This window comes from Accipiter gentilis, chromosome Z, assembly GCF_929443795.1.
Source record: "Accipiter gentilis chromosome Z, bAccGen1.1, whole genome shotgun sequence".
NCBI lineage: Eukaryota > Metazoa > Chordata > Aves > Accipitriformes > Accipitridae > Astur > Astur gentilis.
In genome coordinates this window covers 52,135,695-52,162,117 of record NC_064919.1, presented here as the reverse complement: position 1 = coordinate 52,162,117, position 26,423 = coordinate 52,135,695, and the positions used below count along the sequence as shown (strand labels likewise).

Genomic DNA, 26,423 nt, shown 5'->3' with positions numbered 1-26,423 from the left:
AGTGAAGCCAGTATTTTAAAATCCTGAAGTCAGTTAGTTGGAACAGATTTACCCCTTGTACTCTTCGAAGTTATGGCTCAGAAGTTGTTGTTCTAACAAATGCTGTAAAATAAACCAACAAACAACACCTGCCCCTCCCCTTCCCAGCCCTTGGTAGAAAAGCTTAATTGAGCATGTATTACAATTTCCCATTTTGTCTCCGTTTTATAAATTTTTGTTCATCTAGTTTTTTTACTTCAGAAATAGTACCTTTTGAATGACCTATTTGTTTCAAATTGCAACTCGGAATGCAAAACCCAAACCCTGTTTTCTTAAACATTTACAATTCATCCACTCTCCCCTCTCCCTGTGTACTTGAGAGAGTTTACTGTAGTGTTTTAACACACATAGAGTATATGACCAGGAAGGATGATTTACACTTCAAAGTCAGTCGTGCAGGCTGTCTTGCTCCTTGTTCCTGGGAGTCAGAAGATTGAGTTTGTTTTGGTTTTCTCTCTGTTGAGAATCTGAGGCAGCTCATCCTACCAGCCCTACCTGAGAACTGGCCCTTGGTAGGCCTCCTCTTAGTTGGCCTGCCAGATACTCACTCATGCTACAGATTATTCTGGCACTTTGGACTACTGCTGTTCCGCCCTTGGCAGCAAAGCTCACACATCAGTGTGTATGGTTGCTGTCTTAAATAACAGAGTTCCACATTTCTTAGTGTTTTGTTCTGGAAAGATGAGTGAAGAGAAGCACTTAGATTTTCTAAGCAGATACAAGTCTGATGACCTTGTAACATAATTTTTACCATTTGCCATACTGCCTTTGTAATTTCTTCCCTTTCATCTTAAAGAATAATTTAGGAATCTGTGCAGCTTTATTATGTTGCAAGTATGGCATCTCAATTTATCACAGCTGTTAATCCATGAGGCCTTTAAGGGCTAAGTCTTCTATCTCCCTTTGAAACTGGATATATGAACTTGCATTTTCCCTAGGAAACCTACTTGGCTTCTTTTGGAGAATGTTTTAACTGATTGAAAAGAAGCTGTAGAGGCCCAGGTATTAAACACTGTTGTGGCACTACGTTCAGAATTCAATGAGGCTGTTGCCAGCATGACAGTTTACTCAGCTGTAGTAACGTTAACATCAGAATAATTCTATTGGTATTGTATGATTTCTTGATATTAATCTTCTCTCAGGCGTTACTTCCAACAAAGAATAATGCATGAGATTAACATTTTCGAAACTGGTGCTTGCATTATTACTTCCTCAAGCAAAGTGTTGACTGTATGATTACTTGAAATATACTTGCTCAGAAAAAAAAGCTTGCTCTATCAATAAACATACTGATGTTGCATATCCTGAAGATGAAATTGTGACTTTATCCATCAGTCCTTCTGAAAAATTTGTAACAATAATAAAAAAAAAAGATGAACAGCTTTATGGGGTTTTCAGGATCAGAAATATTTGATGGCCATCAGTATTACAAAGGAACAGAAAAGGACAAGGTCCCGTTCATAGGATTTTTCCAGTTCTCCTCAGTTGACTCATTTCTGGCCAAGGAATTGGCTCTTACTGTCTTTATTGCTAATAAAAATATGGTAATCATGCAAGTTCAGCATGTCCTTAGTTTTGGTACAGAATTGGCTTCATTTCTGCACTACAAGACATAGTAAAAAGCGATAGATTTACTTATTACTTTACAGTAATACCTGATTGCACCATTGTTTAGGGAAGAGAGTGTCAGAGTAAATAAGAGTATTTCATGGATTCTGAATAACAAATTGTCAAGCTGTTACTTAGAATGGTCCAAAGCATAAGTACATCAATCTACTGTTGGTATTTAAGAAGTGGGTAGGAGTGTGGGTGCTTAGAGTTAGATATTGTTATGAACCAAGAATATGTTCTCTTCTCCCATATTATGTTTCTAGAACTGTGATCTTTGCCGTAGCCTAGAGGAGATATTCCTGGCTTTAACTGGAACTGCTTTCAAAAGCAATGGGAGATCTTCCCTTTAAATTTTCTCATGCTTTTTGCATGAGAAAGTTCTTAAAGTTCTAAGATTTTGGAGAGAATTAGAACTAGAATATGTATATCAGTCTTTAGGGCCGCCTTAATAACTTGTTTATGTGAGGGAGGGCACGCTGTTATGTTTAGTTTAGATTTCATATATAGTCCTGTTCCATGTAGGTGTTAGATGCCAAAAAAATATTAATATTGTGGCTTTTCCATGTAACTACTTGAGGAAAAAACTTTTTGTAATGGTCAGGTTCCTCACTTCTTGTCAGCCTAAGAAGAGTAGTTAAAGAATTGAATCCGTATGGTTTTTAAATTCCCTTTTAGTTCAGATTTTACTGTAACAGAAGTTATTACAGGTCAATTTCAACAAAATTTTGAAGTAGTGATTAGAATCTTCTGGCTTGTCTGAGCTGTCTGCAACTAACAAAATGACTTTTTTTCACAGGCAGTTGGGTTCTTCTTCTTGCAGATTGGACTTTGTCTTTTTGCCTTTCATTATGTCATGGGAAGTACTATAGAATGACAGTGGAGAGCTGGAGAATAACCTGGAGATCCAGCACTGCTAGAGATGGCTGTTCTGTCCCATTTCCGTCAATATATAGAAGACTGTATACAAGACAGTTTAATTATTAAAAAATACAATGTAATTCAATCAGAGAGAGATAGAGCTAACATTGTGGAAATTACAGTGTAAATTTAAAATTCTGAAGTGCTTAATTCAATAAAAAAGAATGATTAGAACAGTTAATTGTCTAATTTCTATTTCTGGAAGGGACGAGCAACTGATAGGGGAAGGGAATAACTGTAATGGAATGGATAATGGAACAGGAAAGCAATAATGAAAAACCTGGATTCATAAATAGAAAAGGCCAAATTCTACACTTCGTTGCATCTCTGAAGGGGCACTGACACTAATAAACTTCTGAGGATTTATGTGGAAGACATTATTTTCCAGTACCTTGCCAGACTTGATCAGATTTCACTAGCAATATCAAACAATTTCAGAACAATGATTTCATGAACTTCTCTTGAAAACACAGCATCTGTAACTGGATTCTTGTAAAAATTTCCTGTTGTAGTGTCAAGCAAACCTTGGTAATAGTCTCTATGTCCTTTGTCATAAATTTATCCTGCTATTTGTGCAATTGTTTTTAATATCATTGTAGTATTTATACGAGCCACTTAAAACAAGTCAAAAGTACTTTTTAAGCAATTTAAATTTATAAATGTGTCTGGTTTAGAGGTTGTTTCAGAACAAAAAATCTACCACCACTTTGGGAAAATATTTAATGGTAAGGTCACTTTGGTACCTGCTTCTATACCTAAATCTGCTTTTTGTGTTACTTGAGTCACTTCCAGGAAACTTCTGGAATTTTATATATAGTAGCATCTGAAATTTTAGCTGGTATTTTTCAGCTTTGTTTATGCTTCATGAAAGCTGGGCTATATTTTAGAAGCCAAGCTTAGTCTAGGTACTTTGTAGTTAGCACTACTGTAGAAACCTTTGCCATGTTTTTGTAGTGGGATTTAATTTTTGTTGCTTGCAGCTCTGACTATTGATGGATCTTATTTATTGACTAATGCTGAAAAGCCCTCCTTGCATATAAGAGGTAAACACATGCAAATAAATTATTGTGATTTACCTAGAGATTAAAGAACATGTTCTGTAGTTGCTCTACAAGCAGAGCTCCCATTGAACTAGAAATGAAGCACTGAGTGTAAATTTTACTACAGGATAATGTCTGGTGAATTCTTTACCGCTGTACGCCAGAATTTGACTTGCTTTATACTGTGAAATGTCCTCTTCTTAATGTTCATTTTTTTCAGAGCACAGTATTGTCACTTAGGAAAATCTCTTTTGTTATTCTGTAATTTAAATCAGGGTATATCTTAATTTTCATTCTGTAAAAAGAGAGTACATTTTTTCCATATGGTTTGATTCTATAAAAGCTATTGCAAAATTTGTTTTTATATCTGGTTTGTTACATAACTAAAGGACAAAGTCTGGGTGTTGCAGGTTTATATATATTTACAGAAATAAATTAATATATGAGGAAATCTTGAAGCCATTTAAATTTAGGTTTTTTTTCATGTGGACTTCAGTGTGGCCACTGTTTTCCTCAAAAATACATAGATTAGTTTTCCATGGGGGGGGGGGTGTAGAAGAAAAATGTATTTTGGAGGAAAAGACACTGCCAACAGTCCTTTTTCAGTCTATGTATTTTTTGATGTATTAGGCCAATGCATTCACAAGATGAAAAGTGACATTTTGATAGTACATTTTTAAAAAATTCTCAGCAACATGAAAAAAATATTTAAGTAAATTTTGCCAAATGAGCAAAATTTGCCAAAGTAGCAAGAGGAAAAATTTGCCTTGGGGATTATGATTCCTGATCTTTCTCTTTAGATTTCTGAGGCTTTTGATAGTTAAACAGAACTTTTGTTTCACATGATCCATGTGATCTCTTGCATATTGCCCAACTCTAATTTTGTTTTTCTGGTGCTATACAGACTCAAGAAACTGATGAGCTAAGAGCAGCCCATGAACAACGCAAAGAGAGGCTGCAGATGTTACAGACCAACTACAGAGCACTAAAAGAGCAATTAAAGCAGTGGGAAGAGAGTGATAGCAGGTAAGTTACATAGCTCATTAAAATCATTTCCCTTACACAAGAAATCTGAGCAGAAGTATTATATAGGTATTCAAAAGAGAATTTGATTTGAAGGAAGAAGCTACTATCTGGTGATCAAGACTTTATCCTTTATTAAAGCAGAATATATGGCATACCCCTATATGAGAGAAATTACAGTTAAAACCAAGAGTAAAATGTATTGAGCTGACACCTTGACTTATTTTATTTAGGATCTCACTGTAAGCCTGAGTACTGGACAAAGATCTGCTAGGGCTGCTTATTTATGCTTGTTTAATTCCCCAGTTGATTAATTTGTTGACTGTGTATGTTTTTAATTTTATGTAATAGAACAATTGCTCATGTTTCAAATAGTTTTAAAAAATAATTCTATTCATTAAAAATATAGAAATAACAGCTTCTCTAACATTTAGTGATCCAAACATTAACTGAAGCTAATCCCTAAAATCCCCTTCTTAATAGGGAAAAAAAGAGTATGTGCATGAAAAGCAGGGTGTTCTCGTCTGTTAAATGACTACAAAATCAATTATTTCTGATCATTCTACAAAAATATGCAGTAACATATCATTATTAATGGAAAGAAGAGTCTACCACATCAAAATCTAAATAGTAAATATTCTCTGTATCATCCTCCCTTAATTTCTATACAGAACAGTGAAAATTTTATGCAGAGATTCTTTTTTTTAAGTCCTTAGCAGAGAGTTTTTGGTAAACAAACACATTTGGAGGTATGAAGACATTTCTTATCATTGCAGTTATTAGACACGGCTGAGGTACAGTTTTTCAGGCCCTGTTTCAAGAAAGTAATTTGAGCAGGTCCTTACATCCTAGCGGCTTTAGTAGGACTTCAGCATGCACCTACAGTTTAGTAAACACATATGTGTTTTACTAAAAATAATTCATTTTGTAATTGGAGTAATATTGACTAATCTTAACACAAACATTTAAATTCTCTCTAACTGAGAGTCACAGAAATTGCTGCAAAGCTGGTAGCTGTTCAGAGAGTCCAGGGTAACATAAAGTGTCCTATTGTGAATGATAAACTGTCCCTCATATATAAGTAATGCTTTGGCCTATCTAAGTAGATTTGCATTGCTTTGTAATACTATGGTATTTACTTAAGAATAGTTTGTCTTTTAAAAAGAAAAAAAAAAGTGTGGATGAAAATAATGGTAGGGGACAAATCTGCTACAGGCACTGGTAGCGCAGGAAGATTTTTTGAAGTATCAAAGCATAAATAACAAATAGATTTGTTTAAATAAGAATGAAAAGGTTTTGTTTCTTTGTGAAAAACATGGATGATTTTATCTTCTAGCTCACTTTAAATTCAGTGCAAGCTGGAAGTGACTGAAACCTACTGAATGATAGTTACTTCATGCAATGAAATTATTTAATTCTGTGTGTAAAGCTAAGTAGGCGTTCATGGTCCACCAAGAGGCCAGGGCTCAAAAGATACAAAAATTCATCCTAGATAAAGACAGTAAAATCAAACTTGATGCACAGTGAAGCACTCAGTGTTCTGGTTCCAATAGTTCAAAAAAAGGAAGAAAAGGAAAGGGAAAGAGAGACAAAAGCAAATTCTGTTACTGTTTAAAATAAATGTGACCAGCTTCTGTCCTGACAGGAATGTATTTAGCAAAAGTAGATACTGGGGAAGGTGTAATACTAAATCTTTATTAGTTCATCTGATTTTTTCATCTATAATTAAGATGAGCTGAAAATTACAGGGTTTTGATAATTTTTGCCATCAGAACAAAAGTGTATTAACCCACCATACTAAAAGAGGTTTGTTTTTCTTTTTTAATATGCTTAAACAAAGGACAGTAACCAAGACACAAATAAAAACAGTCTGTAAATGGTTATGCCTTACACTATTACTTTGGTATCTCAAAAAGCTTTGTATCGCTGGTGTAATGTAAATAGTGCATTAAGAACTCACTATCAGGTACTTATGTGGCACTTCTGATCCTCTGTAAGTGATGGAGGACTCCATTCTTTCTGATTCTTCATAGATTAGAATCTGTTATTGAGATGGCAGCTGATGGGACCTAATCCACCTGTCAGTGTACATACAACTTCCACTGACATACGTGACTGCAAAGATGATAGGAGCCTTAAGAGGTTACCACATTCTCAGAGAGTTTATTTCTATGTCCAGTAGGAGTTTAGACTGCAGAGAGTTTTAAATTCATTTTATGAAGGATTTTTTAATACAGTTTTTATCTTTTGCATTATTAGAGTATATAAAAATATTGTCATGACAGAAAAATTGTGAAATATTTCTGTTTTCTTTTTCTGTGCTTCTAAATTCAGTATGCTTTTTCCTGATGCATCATCTTATCCATAGTGAGCTTATTCTCTCATTAGACTGTAGCTCAACAGTGTGATTTAGAGCGGACATTAGTGTAACTTCCAGATTGGTTTGCAGGGGCATTAGGGGACCTGGTGGGTCTCCCATTTTTTTGCAAGGGATTGTGTGACTGTTTCACCCTCTGCTTTCTCATACTAGTATTGTAAGGAATGTTGACAGAATGAATGTGGGTGACACTGCTCTGCCACATGTCAGTTGAGAGCCTTGGTGCCATACTAGCATGATGCCTGTCTGAAACTAGGTAACTGAACTTTTCTATAACACAGCATTTAAGGTTTCATGCCTCACAGAATGCATATATCATACAAGATTTGTATTCAGTAGATGCCGCAGTTTAAAATTTGTATTTTCTGAAAGCAAGGATACTTTTATTCATGTGGTCCTAAAACATGTAGAAATTTGAAAACAAATTCTTTTTACTCATAAACAGGATTGAAAGCAGTAAAAGCAGATACCGGCATGCAGACACCCATCAGCTTTGTCAAGAGGATTCTGATGCTGTGTGGAATGAACTGGCTTTTTTCAAAAGGGAGCACAAAAAGCTGTTGATTGAAAAGTGAGTTTGTTTCTTAAATGGTGTTTACATAAAGAAACATTCTGCTCTTTTTTTCTGAAGATAGTGCTTTGCAGGCCACATAAGAGGAATTCCTTGCAAAATTCCAAGATAAAACCTTCTACCAAAAGCAGAAAAGGAAAACATCAGCTCTTTTTTTTTTCTTTTTTTTTAATCCCCTCCTCTTAAATCAGTGACAAGTTACAAGTTTGCTAGCACTAACAGAAACTGTATTCCATGATCTAGGGATTGTGTTAATTAATGTGGCTCTCATCTGTTGGAGGTGTCGCTCTTCATTAGCCTGTATTTTACACACTGCCGTGCTTCATTTTTGGAATGAGGTGGTGAGGGGATAACCTAGCCAGCCATCCTTGTTTGATCTCTGTGATACATACGCAATGCAGAATGCCTCAGCTCTCTTGGTTCCCTGCCCTGTCCTGCTAATCCCAGCTGAGCTCATTATGGTGTAGCCTTGCTGCTACTCCTGGAGCCAGAGCTGTCCAAGCTAATTACTGGTAGCAGCAGAGCTGCCTGTTAAGGGTCTGGTGTGGATCTGCTAACATGGTCCTTGGTAGTGACCTGCAAAAAGCACGAGGGAGTTGCTCTCTTTCTTGCTGTGCACAGCCTGTCCTTTGGGTTTAGTGCTGATCCCTTCACACAGCTCTTTTAGCTGTAGTAAGTGTAAAACTTGGTGAAGGAAACTCTTACTTTAGAAAACTTTGATCTCATAATTCATAGGCTATTATACTCAGCCAGGCAAAGTAAGAAAATGTCCTTTTATACTAGACGAAAGGAAGTTAGTATGATATAATTAGCCCTTTGCTGCTATTTAACACTTTCTGTAAGTTGATTTTTTTTTTATTGAAGAATCAAGACATCATAGAAACTTTTATTCAGACTTTGTTTTTGTCAGCATTAAAGAAAACGTGTTTTCCCAATGGATCACAGTGTAAACCGATTTTGTGGAGATACCATGAAGGCTGCTATCACAGAATTTCAACAGCAAATTGTTTTGTAGTATATAAGTCCTTGGGTTGCCCATAAGCTGCTTTAGTGTATTGCATACAATATTGCCAGTAGCTGTGTTGCATGGGGTATTCCTATATCCGCCAGTTACAATTGTGTGCCTGTTCTTGTCACTTCATTGTCGCATCTCTGTTTGCTGTTTTGAAACTATCACAACAAATTATCACATGTACTTCTTTTGTGTATTTTTATTTTTATGTAGGGAAGAGCACTCTCTTGCATACACGTAATTGCAGTTATAATTCTCCTTCCATCACTAATCAACACATGCACCATAGGCAACACTAACTCAGGAGCAGTAACATAAGCCTCTCCTTTTCACACAAAGCCATGAAAGAGAGATTGCTTATGTATTGTGCACACCCTGAAGGTTGATACAGTTGGACTGTTTTTCTAAAGCTCATGTGCCAGTTACATTTATGGGGAGCACTCTTATGCTTAATACATTGCAGATCAATGGCCTTGACTAGATTGTGGTGAAGTGGCATGAGCAAACAGTTGAGCTTTTAGAAATACAGATTTTTTAAGTCAAAATGAGTTCTTAAATTCTGCATAGTACTTGGTAAGAAGCCAGTGCACCATTGTGATCATTAAGGTGAACTCCTTGTCTGGGTTTAGGTGCTTTTTACTCCTCATGGGCAATGTAGCTTATTGGTAGTTGAAGTAAGGAAGGAATGAATACATAAATCCTGTGGTTTTTATATCTACCTTCAACGTCTGTCTTTAAATAATGACTGTCTTTAATTGGTTGAAGCAAGTCAGCATTTCAAGATCTGAGCCCATTTTCTTAAGAAAGTCAATACTAAATTTGGTGTACTTTTTAGACCTATGGATAGGTCTGCTTTATATTGCATGTATTCTTTCCTAAGCTGTGTGGGTAAAGGATGTGATCTACAGAGTTGTACCAATTAATTATGTGTGATTTTACAAGCAGTGTAAGTAAATCAGGTTAGCCCATAGTTTTTGTGGATGCACTTAATTTGATAGATCCTACTGATTGTTAGCTTAAGTTGATATAGAACACGTGTAGGCCAAATCCAACTCAGCATTGCTTAAGGAAGAGTGTCAGTGTATGGATTTTATTTTGGTTTAAGTCTGTTTTAACTTCTGTCTCTGATTAGGCCAGAGAATTAATGTTAGGAAAACATGATTATTTGTTCTTGGTTGGTTGTTTTACCTGTAAGGAAGATTTTCCTATGCAAAATGCCTTTAACTTGCATGTACATTGCTCTGAAAATAGATGGGTATTAAATAAGGTATAGGGTAAAACCAAGGAAAGCCTATTGATGCATGTCCCAGGCTCCAAAATGCAGTCATTATCGGTATTGGCACACTGTAAACAATCTGCTTGTAAGTTATGAAATCTGTTTTTAAGTCCTGAAAAACTGGAGCTGCTTGGGAAGTCACTTATTCTGGTGGTGCCTAATTCCAAATCCTGTTGAAGTTGGAAAGTCTTTGTGTCAGCCACTACTTTCTGCCAGGTCCTTTCTTTTGTAGTTTTCTTCTCATCACAGGCAGGGATTGCTTTGACTTTAATGTAAGCTATTAAACACTGTGCACCTTTCAACCTGGACACTAATACACAAACAAATACAGGGTTTAGGATGTAAATTTAAACATGTCTTTTTTAAAATATACGAAGTTTTCTGTTTTCCTGAAGTTCAGGATGCCTAATGTCAGAGTTATTTTTTTGACAATGCTGATGCAGAATGTGTGGCATTGTTACTGTCATTTTTTAACTTTTTCATTAGTGAAGAATAGTATGTGCATGTTGTATTACTTTGCAATTAATAATGAAATATGTTTCAGAGCCATGGGCTGTATCTGCAATTAATGATGTATAAATTTAAGCCATTTGTGCATATAAAAGACAGTATCTCTATATTGCTACAATCCCATACTAATTAGTAAAATATAATAAAATTTAATAATCAGTAATCTCTGATTATTCAGTGTGTGCTCAATGCTTTATGCATATATTTCTCTTGATTTTTCCCAACATTCCCCTGGAAGGAAGAGGGGTTTTTTGCTATTAATATAATTTATGTTTGTACTAAGTACATTAGAGAATAATTATTCTCTGACTTTATAGAAACCATTTTTGGTAATAGTTTTACCTGACTTCTTTATTAAACCTCCTCCCCTACTATTTACTTCTTCACAAAGAATATCAGATTATATTCCACCATGTATATGATGTGGATTGAAAGCTGCATTTTTAATTTGAGTTATAAAATCTCATCTTTTAAATTCTTTATTATTAAAACAAAAAGGTCCAAAATTTAAGTTCACTTTGAGATATGAACCAGTAGCTAAGAAAACAGTCGCAACTCATTGTCTTAAGAAATCCTATGGCAGCTACCAGCTAAACTCATGGCAAAATTGAAGAGTTACAAACAGGAGCACAAAGCGGTAGTTGAAATAAATTCCCTAAGTATTCTTTGAAGTGTTTATTAATGCTAATGGCCAAATGAAAACAATTCCACAGCTTTGCTAGGATGTCCCATTTTGGTCTTCTCAATCTGGGTCATTTTCCCTATGAAGTATGCAATACCTGTGCTATGCTGCAGTGATTTCCTGTTAAGTACCATGTTATTGGAGGCTACAGAAGCAAGTATTGTATTGATGTTCATGTTCTGTGTTAAGAAAAATATGCTATTTGTTCACTTTTTCTCTCCCCCTTAAGCAGACCGAAAAACATCGTAGAATTCAAACAGTAGTTAACACTTAGCTGAGGAAGAGAGTGACCCATGCTTGTATAAATACAATATTTTTATTTAAGCTGCATGAAACTGCTGAAAACTTGCAAGAGAAAGATCTAGTAACATAAAAAATTTGAAATTTCTTTTATTCAGCTATGTGACCCTGGTGCTTTTGAGATTCAGCATCTAGCAGCTGCATAGAACTGGAATGTCTTCAATGAAAATAGGCATATCATTTTACAGATAGATTAATTTTTATAGATACATATATAAACATACACAGATATTTATAAATCTAGTATAGTTCTCAGTTTTAGATGGGTTATTTTTAATCTTGGCTATTAAGTGCTAAATGTTGTAACTTTCTGTAGAATTGTATTGACATATATGTCCTTTGACATTGTCTTCCCAAATTAGCTAGATTCATCTTTTTATCTATATTATTTGGATTTTGCTGAAATTCAGGATAACTTACTATGTAGCATGTCCAATTGAACTGCTACTTGATTGCAAGCTAGCTAATTGAAACTACTTTGGCATTTTGTATTAAAGTCTTGTCTGCTGAAATATAGGGGTACCCTGTCCCTTTGGCCTTTATGTACAGACTTGGAAAGGTATATTTGACTGTGTATAAACTATTGTGGAAGCTTTACAATTTTACATCTTTTGTTCTGGATAACTTTGTAGGAGATCTTCTAACTGATAAAAGCAACACTGAATTATTAGACCTAGTACATTCTTCAGCGTAAGACATTATGACATAAGTCATTATCTTCACAGCTAACTGGAAATTGATTGTCTGTATGGTGTGGTCATACGCAGTTAGTGATAAGGAGGAAATGTGTATAAAGTGAAAGAGATAGCCACATCATTCAAAGAACCATTGGTAGTCATTCTTTCCTCTGAGTGCCTGAGTAGTTGTGCATGTCCTCCATGTAGGAAATGTGCATTGGGTCTTCGAAGCATGTGGAGTTACTGTAAGCGTGGTAGCATCCTTACTTGGCTATAGCAGCTACTTAATAAAGGTTTTTATTAGCTGTGCTTTTTTAGGAAAACAAGACCTCATGATTTCTTCTTGTAGAGTCAAAGGAACTGTTCTATACCCTGTCCACTGGTATCTCACCAGCCAGTTCACAGGAGCCTAACTTGGGACCAGCAGCAGCATGTGATGCCTCTTGCCATTTCTAGCTATCAGAATGGGTATGGTGCAGGAAAGCTAAATTTACCGTTCTGGAATGGTGGCAGTAAGAGACACAAGCCTAGGCTTTATTAGTTTCTCTGCTTCCTGAATGTGCCTTTTTTTTTTTTCTTTCTTTCTTTTTTTTTTTTCCTACAGGACCTACTGAAAAAATGCAGTTTTGATCACCTTGACAGTCTCTTTGGCTAACCAGGAAATATCTGGTCATCAGAGACTTTTAGTTTTTAAGCATCTGTTGTGTGCAATGTCCAAATACCACAGTAATTTTTTTCTTTGTTCCACTTGATAGCTACGTTGTGTACCAAATCAATTTGGAGCAAAGCGCATTCATGCTACATCAGTGTTAAAAAGTGTCACCTACAGAGTATAGCGCTTCTGACATAGGTACTATCTCTGTAGAGTAATCTTTCTGTTCTTCATTTTTAGGAGTGCTGGGACATAGCAGGCTTCTTACTGCAAAACAGTTAAATGTAATGTCTCAGGCCTCTTGTTTACTTTTTACTGCAATTAGTAATTCTATACTGCAAAACCAAATATAGTTAAAATAATGATGTATAGGTATTTCTTTAGGTTTTGGATGGATAAAAAGATAGCTAAATCTAAAATACCACCTTTTGTTCCACTGAAAACAATTAGAGCCTAGATTCTTCAGCTGGTGTTAGGGGGTTCTAACACAGGTACATGCTTACTGACTGGACTGAACGTTGCTCAGTGGAAATGACAGGCTCTAAAAGTGTGAGAACTTGAAACACTGAAGTTGTTGGCTAAAACCACCACAAATAATTTAAAACGTAAGAGAACAGCACCATTAGTTGTACTACAGGGTGCAGTTTTTAAAAGACATTTTTAAAGTACTGAAGTCAGAACTGTAAATGCCACATGAAGTCATTTAGGGGCTTTTGCGTAATTAACTTACATGGCTGCCCTTTGTGAAGAGAATTATTTTCACTTTTCTAGCAAGCTTCCAGTTACATTTTCACAAGGCACTGTGTCAGCTAACTGAAACAAATATATTGTTGTTTTCCAGTGAGAGTGATCCGTCAGGGATGATGAGATTAATGATCTTTAATTATTAAGCTTGTCTCTAGAACATTTCTTGCCTGTGTCCACCAGATCTTGTAATTTCCTGTGTCCTAGCTAACAGACAAATTTGGGAGCTTGCTGTGGTTCTGGAAATCAGATGGATTGATCTTTTTATTTTGTTCTTCCTTATTTAATCAGACTTTTCTTGTCTGTAGGTATTAGTTCAAAATACAGTTGGTGTTATCAAATCTTCATAAGCAGCCTGTAGTACTTCAGGGCTTTCTCATACATGACGAAACTATGTCATACTGAAAACATGCAGTCATGCTATTAAACATTCTTCTATAATACATAAGTAGGGAAAGGCAGAGTTAAAGTTGCATTAATGATAAAATTTGGGCATCATCAGGAGGATGATCATCAGGACTGGCAGAGGGATATTGGAGAAAGGTAGCGACTCTAAGTTAGCTTCCCGTAGTATTGCTTGATAGCAGTATTGCCTGCCTTGCTGTTGAATCACAGTGATTTCTGTAGATTATCTGAATGTTACAGAAATGAAATATTGTACTGTTGGTAAGCACACTGCCTGCGAGAGTGCTGGTTTTTTCCTATCTTTATTGCCTAGACAAAAGTTCTTCAGCATTTAGAAGGAAATGTCTGATTTATCAGCCTAGGTATATACGTATAGATAAAAAAATAAAGAAGTACTAAGTGTGTCTTGTTAAACTGTACTGAATGTTCATAGTAAGAAGCCTATGAACCTACAATCTGTAACACCAAAGCACACCAAAGCTAGTAACATAAGCTGTCAGGCTGCTATATTACAAGAGTAAAGAGGAACTGATGAATATAGGTTTCTGTCCAACACCTCCTATGGAGTTCCTGGGAATTCTGGTGATGGCAGCACTGCTTGGTGCTTTCTGGCAAGAGGTCAATTCAGCATACAATGCTAGTTTTCCATTTTTCTTGCGTGGTACTGCTTTTGGAAGGGAAATAGCAAATTTTCAAGTTTAGGTATATCTCAGCTTTGGAATTTCAATAACTGAATTTGGCAAAGAGGTAGACACATTAAGTTTCTTCAAAGAGTGCAAATAATATTTTAAAATTGAAATTATTAAGCAATGTTTATGTATTCTTGCCTTATCCCTTGAACTCTTTCCTAAAGTGTACAGTTCTGGAATTCCAGAAACTCCAATGTGGAACAAAGTGGACTTTTATTGTGGCCCAGCATGATCTTTGTGATGAGCTACTTGGCTCTCTTTTGCTGCATGAGGCAGAATGTGCATATATATACAAAAAGTTTAACCTATCTTAATGTTTTCGGATCTTTTTCTAATTTGTAAAGAATTCAGAATGTGTTTTCTAGGAAGTATTATTGTATCTGCTTTTTTCAAACGTAGTCACATGAGAATAAACATGGAATCCTCCAAATTTTCCTAAAACTCAAATATTTCAGTGTAAGAAATAATTTAAGAAATTGATTTGCGTCCTTACTTTGCATTATTGGAAACTGGCTCCATACTAAAAACAAGCTGTAGGTAAATAGAGACTTTGGTGTGTTGTTGATCTGAGGTTTATATAAATGTTAAAAGCACTGATGGGACAATAAAACTCTTGATATTCATGCAATGGAGTCCTCACCCTGTGTGCTTCTCTGGGTTATGTTGATTGCACTGGTACCCCTGTCATGGCCCTTCAAGCTGAATTCTTTGTGAACTAAGTACAGGTAAACACTGTTTATGTTACTGTTCTGATGGTCTTGTTATAAAGGAATGAAAAAAATTCAAATTAAAATAATAAGCATATTTCACACAATGTAACTTCTTTTTTAAACACCTTTTGATCAGTCAGCTGGGTTTTATGCTACAGTAAAACAAATAAAAGATTACTAAGTGGTAGATAAAATTTTAGACATGGGTTTCTGCCAACCTTTTGCAAGCTAAAGGTTATGCTGCATGTTGAAACTATTTTAGTCGCTAGTGCATCTTTGGTTGAGTGACTATTAATTTGAAATATATCTCAAAACTCATTCTTGACAACTATGACACTGTTCACTTTTTTGTTATGTGAACAGACATTGGATTGGGGGGGGGGAGGGAGCTGCTTTTATCCTTTTTCGCTCCTGAATGTGGGTTGTAAATCAGAGAGACTTTACTTAGCACCAACAGATATTGCTTCCTGCAATTTTCATCCATCCTATAAGTGACTGAATTGGGAAACAAGAATGATAAAGACATATTTCTGGGAAGTGAATGGACAAAGTAAGATAGATAGCTCAATGACTCTGTGTAGTCAAATATTCCATTTCCTTGGTTAATTAAGTCTACAACTTTCTTTGTGTAAACTGTAAGTTTACAATTTTCTTCCTGTAAAGGAATTCCAGTAAATCATTCTGAATAGTTTGAATGTTCACAAAATGTAAGTAACACTAGTACTTTTTTGCTTTACTCTTCTTTTGGCAGCGTTATCCCCAGATGTATATAATAGGTTTTGTTCTCTCACACAGTCTAGATCAAACACCTGCTCCCAGGTTTACTCTCACCTCCCACGGCTGTCAGTTGACACATAAATATACAGACCCATGAAAAGAGCGTATTTTGCCCTTACTGCAGGCAAATGTTCTCGAATCATAATGCTGTAGGAACAAAGTGAAGAATTTCTGTCAGAGTAGTATTTCACATGTAAAAGTTGGATAAAGTTTTTGCCTAGCTTTGTTTTCATGACTCTAAACTATTTTTAAGTAGTAGAAAATTAAAATCAGTGTTTTTGTTATGTATCAGACTCCCTAATTTATGACATCCTCTTCCTATATTTACTGTATGGACTTGTTATGAAAGTATGTGTAATGTGCTTGTGCATTCTACTCTGGTTTTACAGAGTAGAATTTTTACCTTTTTGAAGACTCTTGAACAGACTACAATTCAGTTTTGCTTACCTAGAAGACCTTTCTGTGTTGATTTGCTGTCTTTCTTCTCAGGCTCTTTTCTGAGGGGAAGAAAACAGAGCTGCTTCTGCTATTCCATTTTTCTTTAAAGGATTTAGGCTATTCGGCTTAAGCTTTGGATAAGAAAAAATTCCCTGGCACTACTTTGACCCAGTGTCTTTAAAACTTACTTATTTTGGTTACTGTCATAAGCAACACTACTGTCCCTTTTTAAGGACCCTGATAAAGAGCATGCAAAGCTTGCTCAGCAGTCTTTTTGTGTCTGATTTTCTTCTTAATTTGGCTTTCCAGTCTTAAACAATCTTCCATGACTCTGGAGGAAAACATTTGAAAAGGCAATAGTTAACCTATTGGACTCAGAGGAAGGCTTCCCCGACTGCAGCAACTCCTGTACTAACCCCCTGATATCTGTCCACACCAGCAACAGTATGCATTAGGAGATTGTGGTTGGTTCTGCTTATTTCTCCAAAGAGTCATCCTGCTGCAGTCTTACAACATGTAATCCTTGGGAAGGAGTCAGTTTCCTCAGTGGGTTATTCCTTCTTATGTATTCAGCTCTATTAGAAATGAGATTCTCTGCTTGGTTTTATTTTCCAGATAAAATTCCCTGGGACAAATGGAAAAAAAAGTCTTATTGTTTATTTGTGTGTTTATTTTAGACTGCCATGAGCATCGTCTCTTAATTCCTTTTATCTGTATGCAGAGGAGTGTAGGAGTCTCCTGCTGGCCCTACCTGTGAATGCGGAAAGCTGCTGATGAGCAATGGCTGACTTATGGGATGTGTATTACTCAGGAGGCAATGGTTTGCTAGAGGACTAACTAGAGACCTCTGGCAATGGGTTAACCTAGGGTCGGCAACTCTTAAGGGAGGGAACCTTTTAAACTGGTAAGTGCAGAGAGAAAGTTTATGCTACAGTTCAGGCTATCTTTCTGAATTACCTTTAATGCATTGAGACACAAGTGTGCATGTATATATGTACCTTAGATTTGGAGCTGTGTGAGGGCTCCTGATGGTATCTTTAGAACTGCTGACAATTAAAAATGATGTGTACTAGGAAATTTTGTTCTAGCAAGAACGTATAATTTGCAGAAGCCCTGCTTATATGCAGATGGTACAAGCATTTCACCTATTCTAGTAACTTGATAAGTAAGCAACTGTTACAGAGCATTTCTTGCTGATGCCTAGCTATAATCTAAAAGAAATCAGAAGTAATTCCTTTGGCAAAACTGATTCTATAGCACAGTTTTTATTATGCTACCTCTTCCTATGTTCCAAATGGGTGAGTATTACAAAAATAACTAAATAATGGAGGAGTAATCAAAGGTGTTATGTTGCCATAAAATAGAATTCAGAATATTGTATGATGCTGGAAAGAGCAGATACTATAATTGTGGGTCAAGGTCAGTACCTTTAAAAATGTATGCAATACCAGCATAAACTATTAGCTGGATAGATTTGATCTCTCTTGATTTCTCACTATCCTTAATTTAATATTGCCAAGCGAGACTGTGACAATCATAGTTGGAGGACAGAAGTGAGGTCTTGGTACATAAAACAGGATGCTGTGTGCTTTCCTGTTCCTCTTGGTGTCTTTTGTATATATATGTTAAAACAAGAAGAATGACTTTCATGAAGTCATTGGTAGTAAACAAAACACTTTGAGTTTGGTTTTGGGATGTGAAAACAAAGACATGATTCTACTTCTGACCTGCCACGTTAGAAGATACTGACAAGTCTTCCAGGAAGTGCCAATAGATTCCTGCTAATTTAGGATACTGATTCCTGTTAATTCAAGGACTCAGTGGCTTCTTCTTGGCTAGGAAGGAGTTGGAGGTTGTTCTCTGACCATATAATCTAGAGCATCTAAGACTGCTGCTGGCCTGGACTGTTACTTGTCAACAGAGTAACCTTTAAAAGTATTTTGGAGTAGGTTATATTGTTAGAAGGTCTCTTTGAGTTTTTTACTTTTTTTGAAACCAGATAAGGAAATGCTGATTGTTGAGAAAGAATTACTGAAGCAATAGAGTCAGATTCTACCAGATATATTTACAAACAGCATAACCTCTCTATGCAGAATGCTCAAAGCCATGAGGCAATTTCAGGTCTGCATAAAGGTGAAAAGCAGTACACCAGTTTCCAGAATTCGTATGGCTTTAAGTCACTTTTCTTCCATCTGATAGGCTATCATTTGAACTTAGCATAGCTGCTAGAAAATACAGCATTTGAATACGAATAAGAGCAAAGCATTTTTTCTGGAAGGAGTCATGAATTCTGGATATATTTTTTTTAGTCCACTAGGTTTTTTTACTCTTTCAAGCACATTGCAAAACCAGTCTTTTTTTCCTTCCTCTTTAAGAAATGGTCCTGAGCAGAAAAGTGTATGTGCGAGCTGAATACATATTTTAAATAAGATTTTCAGTTCATCTAATAGATACAGGATTAGTGTGTTTTTTCTTAAAATTAGAAATAGCAATCATGTGAGTCACTCATAGTTATGTAGCCTTCATTATTGGCAAATTTGGTGTGGCATTACTGTAAATTTTCTGGGTACATTTTTCAGTTATACAGTCTTCTTCAGGACTCTAGAAACCTTGACTATAAACTAACCAGGATTGGAAAGACTTTCCCAGTGACATCAGAAAAGAGTTGTTTACCGTGTTTTGAAAATGTTTTTACCTTTTCAGCTTAAAAAATTGAAACCAAATTGATTGAAATGATCCTGTGTAAAGAATGCATCTGGACACGGGCCAAGTGATAGTTTCAATTTCAACATTCCAAGCTTTCAGAAGTGGCTCACTGTGTTAGCATTACCATTGCAGATAAGAATTTAGACTTTGAGTTTACCAAAACTTAATGAAGTTTAACACTGAGTGGTTACTTACTTTCTTTTAATCTGCATTGCTGATAGGTATTCCTAGTAATGAATCTCCTTTACCTAAGGTTATTCATGTATACAGCTAGAAGATGTTTTATGTGAATTTTCAGAGATTCTGAGCAGTTTTTTTAATTGCTTTTAAAACACATTGAACTTTAGAGAGATTTTATTTCTGTTTCTAGCTTTGTCATCAATTTAATACTATTTAAGAGCTTATTTGCAGAATTCTGGAGTTTCAATACCCTGCAAGGTCTCACCTACTCCACAAATCAATATAAAAGATTGTGTAAGTTGTCAGGATACTTCACAGCGTTTGATAAACATTTGCACAAAGGTCATGTCTGCTATCTCTCTGTTGCTTTAAATTATATCCTAAGAACTTCCCTTTTTTAAAGTTGAGTTACATAGTAGAATGAATACACAGCGTGAATGTGTATTTCTCGTTGTCATGAGAAAAGCTGCAAAGATGTGAATTTATCATGAGCTGGAAGCGATCAATTTATACTCATGCTTTGGTTTGTTTGTCTTTCCTCTTGACCTGCATATTTCCATTGTATTCAAATCCCATCGTTCCTTCTTGAATTATGGTTCAAAGGTCTATCTTCTCTGAGTCTATAGAGCAAACACTTTTTGCCAAAGAAAAGTTTATTGTTTTCCTATGTGATGGGTTAACCCTGGCTGAACACCAGGTGCCCACCAAAGCCATTCTATCACTCCCCCATCCTCAGCTGGATAGGGGAGAGAAAATATAACAAAAGGCTCGCGGGTCGAGATAAGGACAGGAAAGATCATTCACTATTACCGTCACGGGCAAAACAGACTCAATTTGGGAAAATTAACTCAATTTATTACAAATCAACCAGAGCAAGGTAATGAGAAGTAAAATGAAATCTCAGAACACCTTCCCACCACCCCTCCGTTCTTCCCGGGCACAACTACCCTCCCCGATTTCACCACCAAGCCCCCCAAGCGGCACAGGGGGACAGGGATGGGGTTTATGGTCATCACACGTTATTTTCTGCCGCTTCACCTCCTCAGGACGAGGGCTGATCACACTCTTCCCCTGCTCCAGCGTGGGGTCCCACCCACGGGAGACAGTCCTCCACGAACTCCTCCAACGTGGGCCATTCCCACGGGCTGCAGTTCTTCACGAACTGCTCCAGCATGGGTCCATTCCACGGTGTGCAGTCCTTCAGGAGCACACTGCTCCAGCGCGGGTCCCCCACGGGGTCACAAGTCCTGCCAGAAAACCTGCTCCGTGGGCTCCTCTCTCCACAGATCCGCAGGTCCTGCCAGGAACCTGCTCCAGCGCGGGGTTCCCACGGGGTCACAGCCTCCTTCGGGAACCCACCTGCTCCGGCGTGGGGTCCTCCACGGGCTACAGGTGGATATCTGCTCCACCGTGGACCTCCCTGGACTGCAGGGGGACAGCCTGCCTCACCAGGGTCTTCACCACGGGCTGCAGGGGAATCTCTGCTCGGGCGCCTGGAGCATCTCCTCCCCCTCCTTCTTCACTGACCTTGGTGTCCGCAGGCTTGTTTCTCTTACATGTTCTCACTCCTCACTCTGGCGGCAGTTTCTCTCCGTCCCAACTTTTTTTCCTTCTTAAAAATGTTATCACAGAGGCGTTACCACTATCACTGATTGGCTCAGCCTTGGCCAGCGGCGGGTCCGTCTCAGAGCCGGCTGGTATGGGCTCGCTCTCTCTCGAACACAGGGGAAGTTTCCAGCAACTTCTTACAGAAGCCACCCCTGTAACCACCCCCCGCTACCAAAACCTTGCCAAACAAAACCAATACATCCTATTATGATTACCATAGACTTCCTTTCGAGTTCTACATTTCTGTATGTATGTAATTTAGAACCTTAATCACTTCTGTTGTCTATGTTAGGTTTTTCCATAGGCCTCTTCTTTTTCTTTTTTTTTCTTCTCCTGGTTCATCAACCTTAACTACAAGACTGCATAGTTTCTCCTCGTTCATTCCTTACTTGTTCGGTGGGGGAGGTTGTTGATGTTGCATGTGGTTTGCTTAGCAGCACGTTGGTACCTACATACATCCTATTTCTCCTTTTGTACAGGGGTATCATCTCTGAATGAACTTCAGTTTCTAGCTTTTCCCTGTACAAATGGAGCTTAAAATCTGTTTCTTGTAAAATGCTTAGAAGGTTGAGGCTTTTTAATCATGTAATAGACATAATAGAGAGATCATGTTTATGAGTTGCTGACTGAAATAACACATAATTAAAAGCATAGAATTTGAAAGTTTTTATTTTACAAAAGCAAAAAATCAGTTTTCCTCAAAAAATGCTAATCTATAAACATCATATACTATATATTTTATTTGTTTGCTCAAGCAAAAACTTACATAGTATGAAAAAGAGAACTAGAAAGCACCCTGCTTGTCAACAGATACGTTGTCATTAAGAGACCTGTGAAATGGTAAACTGAAAGTATTCTCTGTGTTCTATGTTGCTGCTTTACAAAGCAGAGTGGACTGTTGCCAAAGTTTTTTAGGTTTGTTCTTCTCCAGTGCCTAAATACACTCATTGCTGAATTTCCATACTGGCAAAAGAGTTGTGCTCAAATACTTGTGCTACTCAGTATTGTAATCTGAAATAGGAAGGATAATTAGCCTAATCCGCAATGTAAATTTGTGATTTCTTTCACTTTGTTTAGTAACTACTGGATTTATCAGGAGAAAAATGATTTGCTGTTATTTTTTCTTTGCTTTTTAAATCAAGCTTGTGATTGTATCTAATTGTAAAATATGAAATTTGTGGAGCAGTCCTAAAAAAATTTGCTGGAAGCACAACTAAATGGAGATTAACACAAAGCATCTTTAAATATACATCATCCTCAAAATTGCCGGCTCTTGAAACATCTTCAACTCCCAGCATTTCTGCCATCAAAAGATGGAGGAAGCAAGTACTGAAGTTCAGAGATTTCTTTTCATTATCCATGCCTCAAGACTGCGGTCAGCTAGAAAGACTTTACACAGAAACTACCTTTCCACTGTAGAAATATCTTCAAAGATTCTGTCGCTCAGCTTCAGTTTGTGTCTCGGATCTTTTCAGATGACATGTTTATGATACCCTTTGCTCAGCACTTGCTAAATCAAACACAAGTTTTTCAGTGCACAGAGAAATCCCCTTTCAGTTAGGATCAAAACCTGGCGCATTTCTTCTTTCCATTGTTTGATGTGTTAATTGAAACCGAACGATGCAAAAACCAATGCAGTAAATCCAGTAAGCATACACTTAAGATAATTACAGCAAATAACAGCTTCATCTGCTAAAATAGTGTTGGAAGCTCTTATTCACAGTATCTGAACTTTGATACTGCTGTTCTGACTCTCTAGTTCCAGTAGTTTAGTATTCTGCATTACCACACACAGAGCTTATTTTTGATCCTTTGAGTTGAAGGATTGCAGAGGCAATCCTTTCTTCACCCTCAGTCAGTGAAGGAAGCATCTCATGTCACTAAAATCTGTGCAGCTGGATCATAAGTCTCTTCATGTACCTAATCTGCTTTGTAAAAGAGTTGAACATGGATGATTTAAAAGACTGGTGGGTAAGAGGTCTGTAAAAGGGAATGCCACTTTTGGGGAAAAAACACACAGAGATGTTTATCTTCAGACCCACTTGAAATGTTTTTTGGAGAGGGAGGGAGAGTTTCATAAAGATAAATCAGTTCTTACCTGTTAGGTTGGCACATCTGTGTGATCGGATGCAGAGGGAGACAATGGCGTAAATAAAAGGCTGGAAAGCCAATATCCCCGCCCCCCCCCCCATGCTTTTTACTGCTGAGTAATTTCTTTCAGTGTTGCATTATACTTCAGCAGTTTTCTGTGACTTCTTCTTTTACCTTGAATTTCTCACAGTTCCATCTTGCTCCTTAGAAATTTCTTACTTGACCCTTCTTTGATGCTTCTTCCAACTGATCATGTTCACTTGTTCTTGGGGAAAGTAGCAATCATAGAGTCTCTGCAAAGAATTGTACTCTTCAAGAAGACCACATTGTACCCTTTCATCCTTTTTGTTGAGCTGCACTCTTGTAACTAAATATGCAGGATACAGTACTTTTGTGGTGAATTTTAGAAGACTGAAATAGATGTGGATTTTTTGTTAAAATGCATATACAGGTGCTTTTTTTTTTTTTTTACAAGTTCTAGCTAGAATAGCATGTCAAAAATACTGAAGTATGTCAGAGCACATTTTACTACTGAGTTAGGAACAAACAGAAGAGTGACTTGCTTCTGCATGTGGTTTCTCACATTGCAATTTTTGCTCTGTTTTTTGCCTTGAAATGTAAAAAGACTTAGTAAAAAACCACTTGACTGCACAGTCATGATAAAAAGCCACAATTACTTGTATGTTCCTTTTTCATCTTCTGATTTTGTATAATGAATGGAATATGTATCGACATACAGATTATATTTTTTTTTCTCTATTAGCACTATATTTGCCATAAAAATTCTGTAGAAAATAAAGTTTGAATGTTTTGTTGTATTACATGTGTTTTTTCAGAGAGAAAAGATTGAATAGAAGTCAGTATAGAATATGTTCCCAAATGAGTTACATACTTAGAAATTTGCTCAGTGCTAAGTGTGTTGGCCTTGAGTGGCCCAATCTGTGCATTCAAAACTTAACAAGTTTGTGATCTGAAGATTGTCAGGCTTCAGAGATTAGAAAAAAATGAAAGAAGCCAAGAAGCCAGCTAACTAACTAATTAGGCTAGGATAGGATGACAGTAATTGGTTCAAAAAGGGAGACTATACCTGTCTAAACTTCCCCAGACTGAAAAAAAAAAAAGCTCAGATGCAGGTAGCAGTCTCCCCAGTGGAATGCAATTTATTCAGTTTAGTTTGGTGTGACATGTGTGATTATCTACATATGAGACATGATTTTTATGTGCTGCTGCAAAGAGCATAAATCTTGGGAAAGGAGAACATCCTGTTTGCCAGAAGGAATCTAGTCTCTTAGATGAGGCCATGAATGAGATAAGACCTGCTGTCTAGCTGATGTGACAATGTCCTCTTGCACCAAGAATGCTCCTGCAGTAAAGGGACTCTTTTTAAGGATAGGAGGAAGCAGGTGTTGGTAGAGGCAGGTTACAAAAGATAAAGAAAGCTGTTTTAAAATATTGCCAACGGTAGCTGACTGGCATATTAAGCAACAGAATGAGGAAATAATTTACAAGTACTACGGTGCTAGAAGCCCCCAAAATAAGATGTGGAGCTGGACTGCTTGGCAGCAGATGACAATCCTGACACACTAGGTGTCTCAATGACCTGGAGGAAGGAGGGTAATCTGGGGGGAACAGTGTTGCCTGGGTACTAGCTTTGCAGGAATGACGGAGTAGGATTACCTGGTGAGAGAGTGGCACTGTATGAAAAGGATTATTTAAGAGTAATACCGGACAGCTATTACAAAAAAAGGGAGTACTGTGTATGGCTTTTGGATAGAAGTCCTGTATTTTAATAACAAATAAGTAGCGGTGAGGTTGTACTGCTGATCTTTTCATCAGGATGCTGACAGTGAGGCAGAAATGCAAAGCAAAATTCGATTAATTGTGAAGGACAGGCTGCAACCATGGAAGGTTTCAACTATCTACATAGAGCCTGCATCATTATCTTGCCAAGGCAAGATGCAGAGATACAAGTTTTGTATGGAATAAGTAACTTTCTAGAACAATCAGTTTTAGAAGCTAAAAGGGAAATTACTGTTCTGGGTTTTATTTTGAGTGGTATACAGAACTTAGTTCAGAAAGCATTAGAGAGAAAGCCTCTCTGTAATAGTTACCTCAATAGAACCACAGAATTGTGCAGCTTGGAAGGAACCTCTAGAAGCTGTCCTGTCCAACCTGCTGCTCAAAGCAGTGGCAGTTTGGGAAGGCTGCTTAGGATCTTGTCAAGTTTTGACGAAGGATGGAGGACATGGAGACCAAGGATGGAGATTTCAAAGCCTTCCTGAGCAACAGTTCCAGGGTCTGACCAGCTTGATGAGCAACTTCCTTTTATATCTAGTTTGAATTTAATGTATTCTAACTTGTGTCCATTGGTTCTCATACCATCCATGGTGCTCCTCTGGGAAAAGTCAAACTCATCTTTTTGACTCCCTTGCGTTAGGTAGACAGCAATAAAATCTTACCTTCTCCTGGAGCTAAATCAACCTGGGTGTTTCACCTGTCATCATAACTCATGTGCCCAACCCTTGACCATTGTGATACCGCTTTGCTAGGCTTAATCTAGTCGGTCAGTGTCTTTACTGGAGGAACACAAAAATAGACACAACCACGCCACACGTGCAGCCTCAGAAGTGCCAAACAGAATCAATTTTGTAAACCAACTGACTCTGCTAGCTAGTATGTTGTTAGCCTTTGCCACAAAGGCATGTCATTACCTAATGTTCAACTTGTGGAACCCACTTTTTTTGCAAAGCTGCTCTCTAACTGGGTGGTCTTCTAGAATGTCCTGTTGCAAGGGGTTATTGTGGTAGGACTTTGGCTTTGGTGAACTTCATGAAGTTCCCATCAGCCTATTTTTTTCGCCTATGAGGTCTCTCTGAACAGCGGTCCGGCCCTCTGGTGAGTATATCAGTTTCTCTCCTCCATTTTCTATCATCTGTGAAGTTGCTGAGAGGCACTGTAACTCATCTTCAGGGTTGTTAATAAAGACTAATTAAACAGTACTGGCTCTGTTATGGATCCCTGAGGGGTGCTTTTAATTTCTAGCTGCCAGTTGAACTCCACACCACAGATCATCACCCTTTGAGCCTAGCAGTCCAGCCAGTTTCCCAGCCACCTTACCTACTTTTCAATTCAGATCTCAACTATTTGGCAATAAGGAGGTAGGAGACCATCTCATGCCTTGCCAAATTCAAGGTATACACCACTGCCTGCTCTCCCTTTATTCTTACAGCCAGTCATCTGCTTACAGAGGCAGTCAGGTTGGTGAAGCAAGATTTTTCCTTGGTAAATCCATGCTAGCTGTTTCCAATCACATTTTTGTCCATTAGGTGGCTGGACATGATTTCCAGGATGATTTGCTCTGTAACTTTCCAAGGAAAAGAGGTGAAG

The 26,423-nt window shown here is 37.2% G+C and overlaps 1 protein-coding gene across 1 annotated transcript in view; it reads left to right on the top strand.

Moving 5' to 3' along the window:
• CNTLN (centlein) overlaps positions 1-26,423 on the top strand; it is a 198,432-nt gene that overhangs the window by 95,398 nt on the left and 76,611 nt on the right. Inside the window, exons 11-12 of the mRNA XM_049794315.1 lie at positions 4,513-4,634; positions 7,454-7,579. Of these exons, the coding sequence (XP_049650272.1) occupies positions 4,513-4,634; positions 7,454-7,579 (248 nt within the window). The remainder of the gene's footprint in view (positions 1-4,512; positions 4,635-7,453; positions 7,580-26,423) is intronic.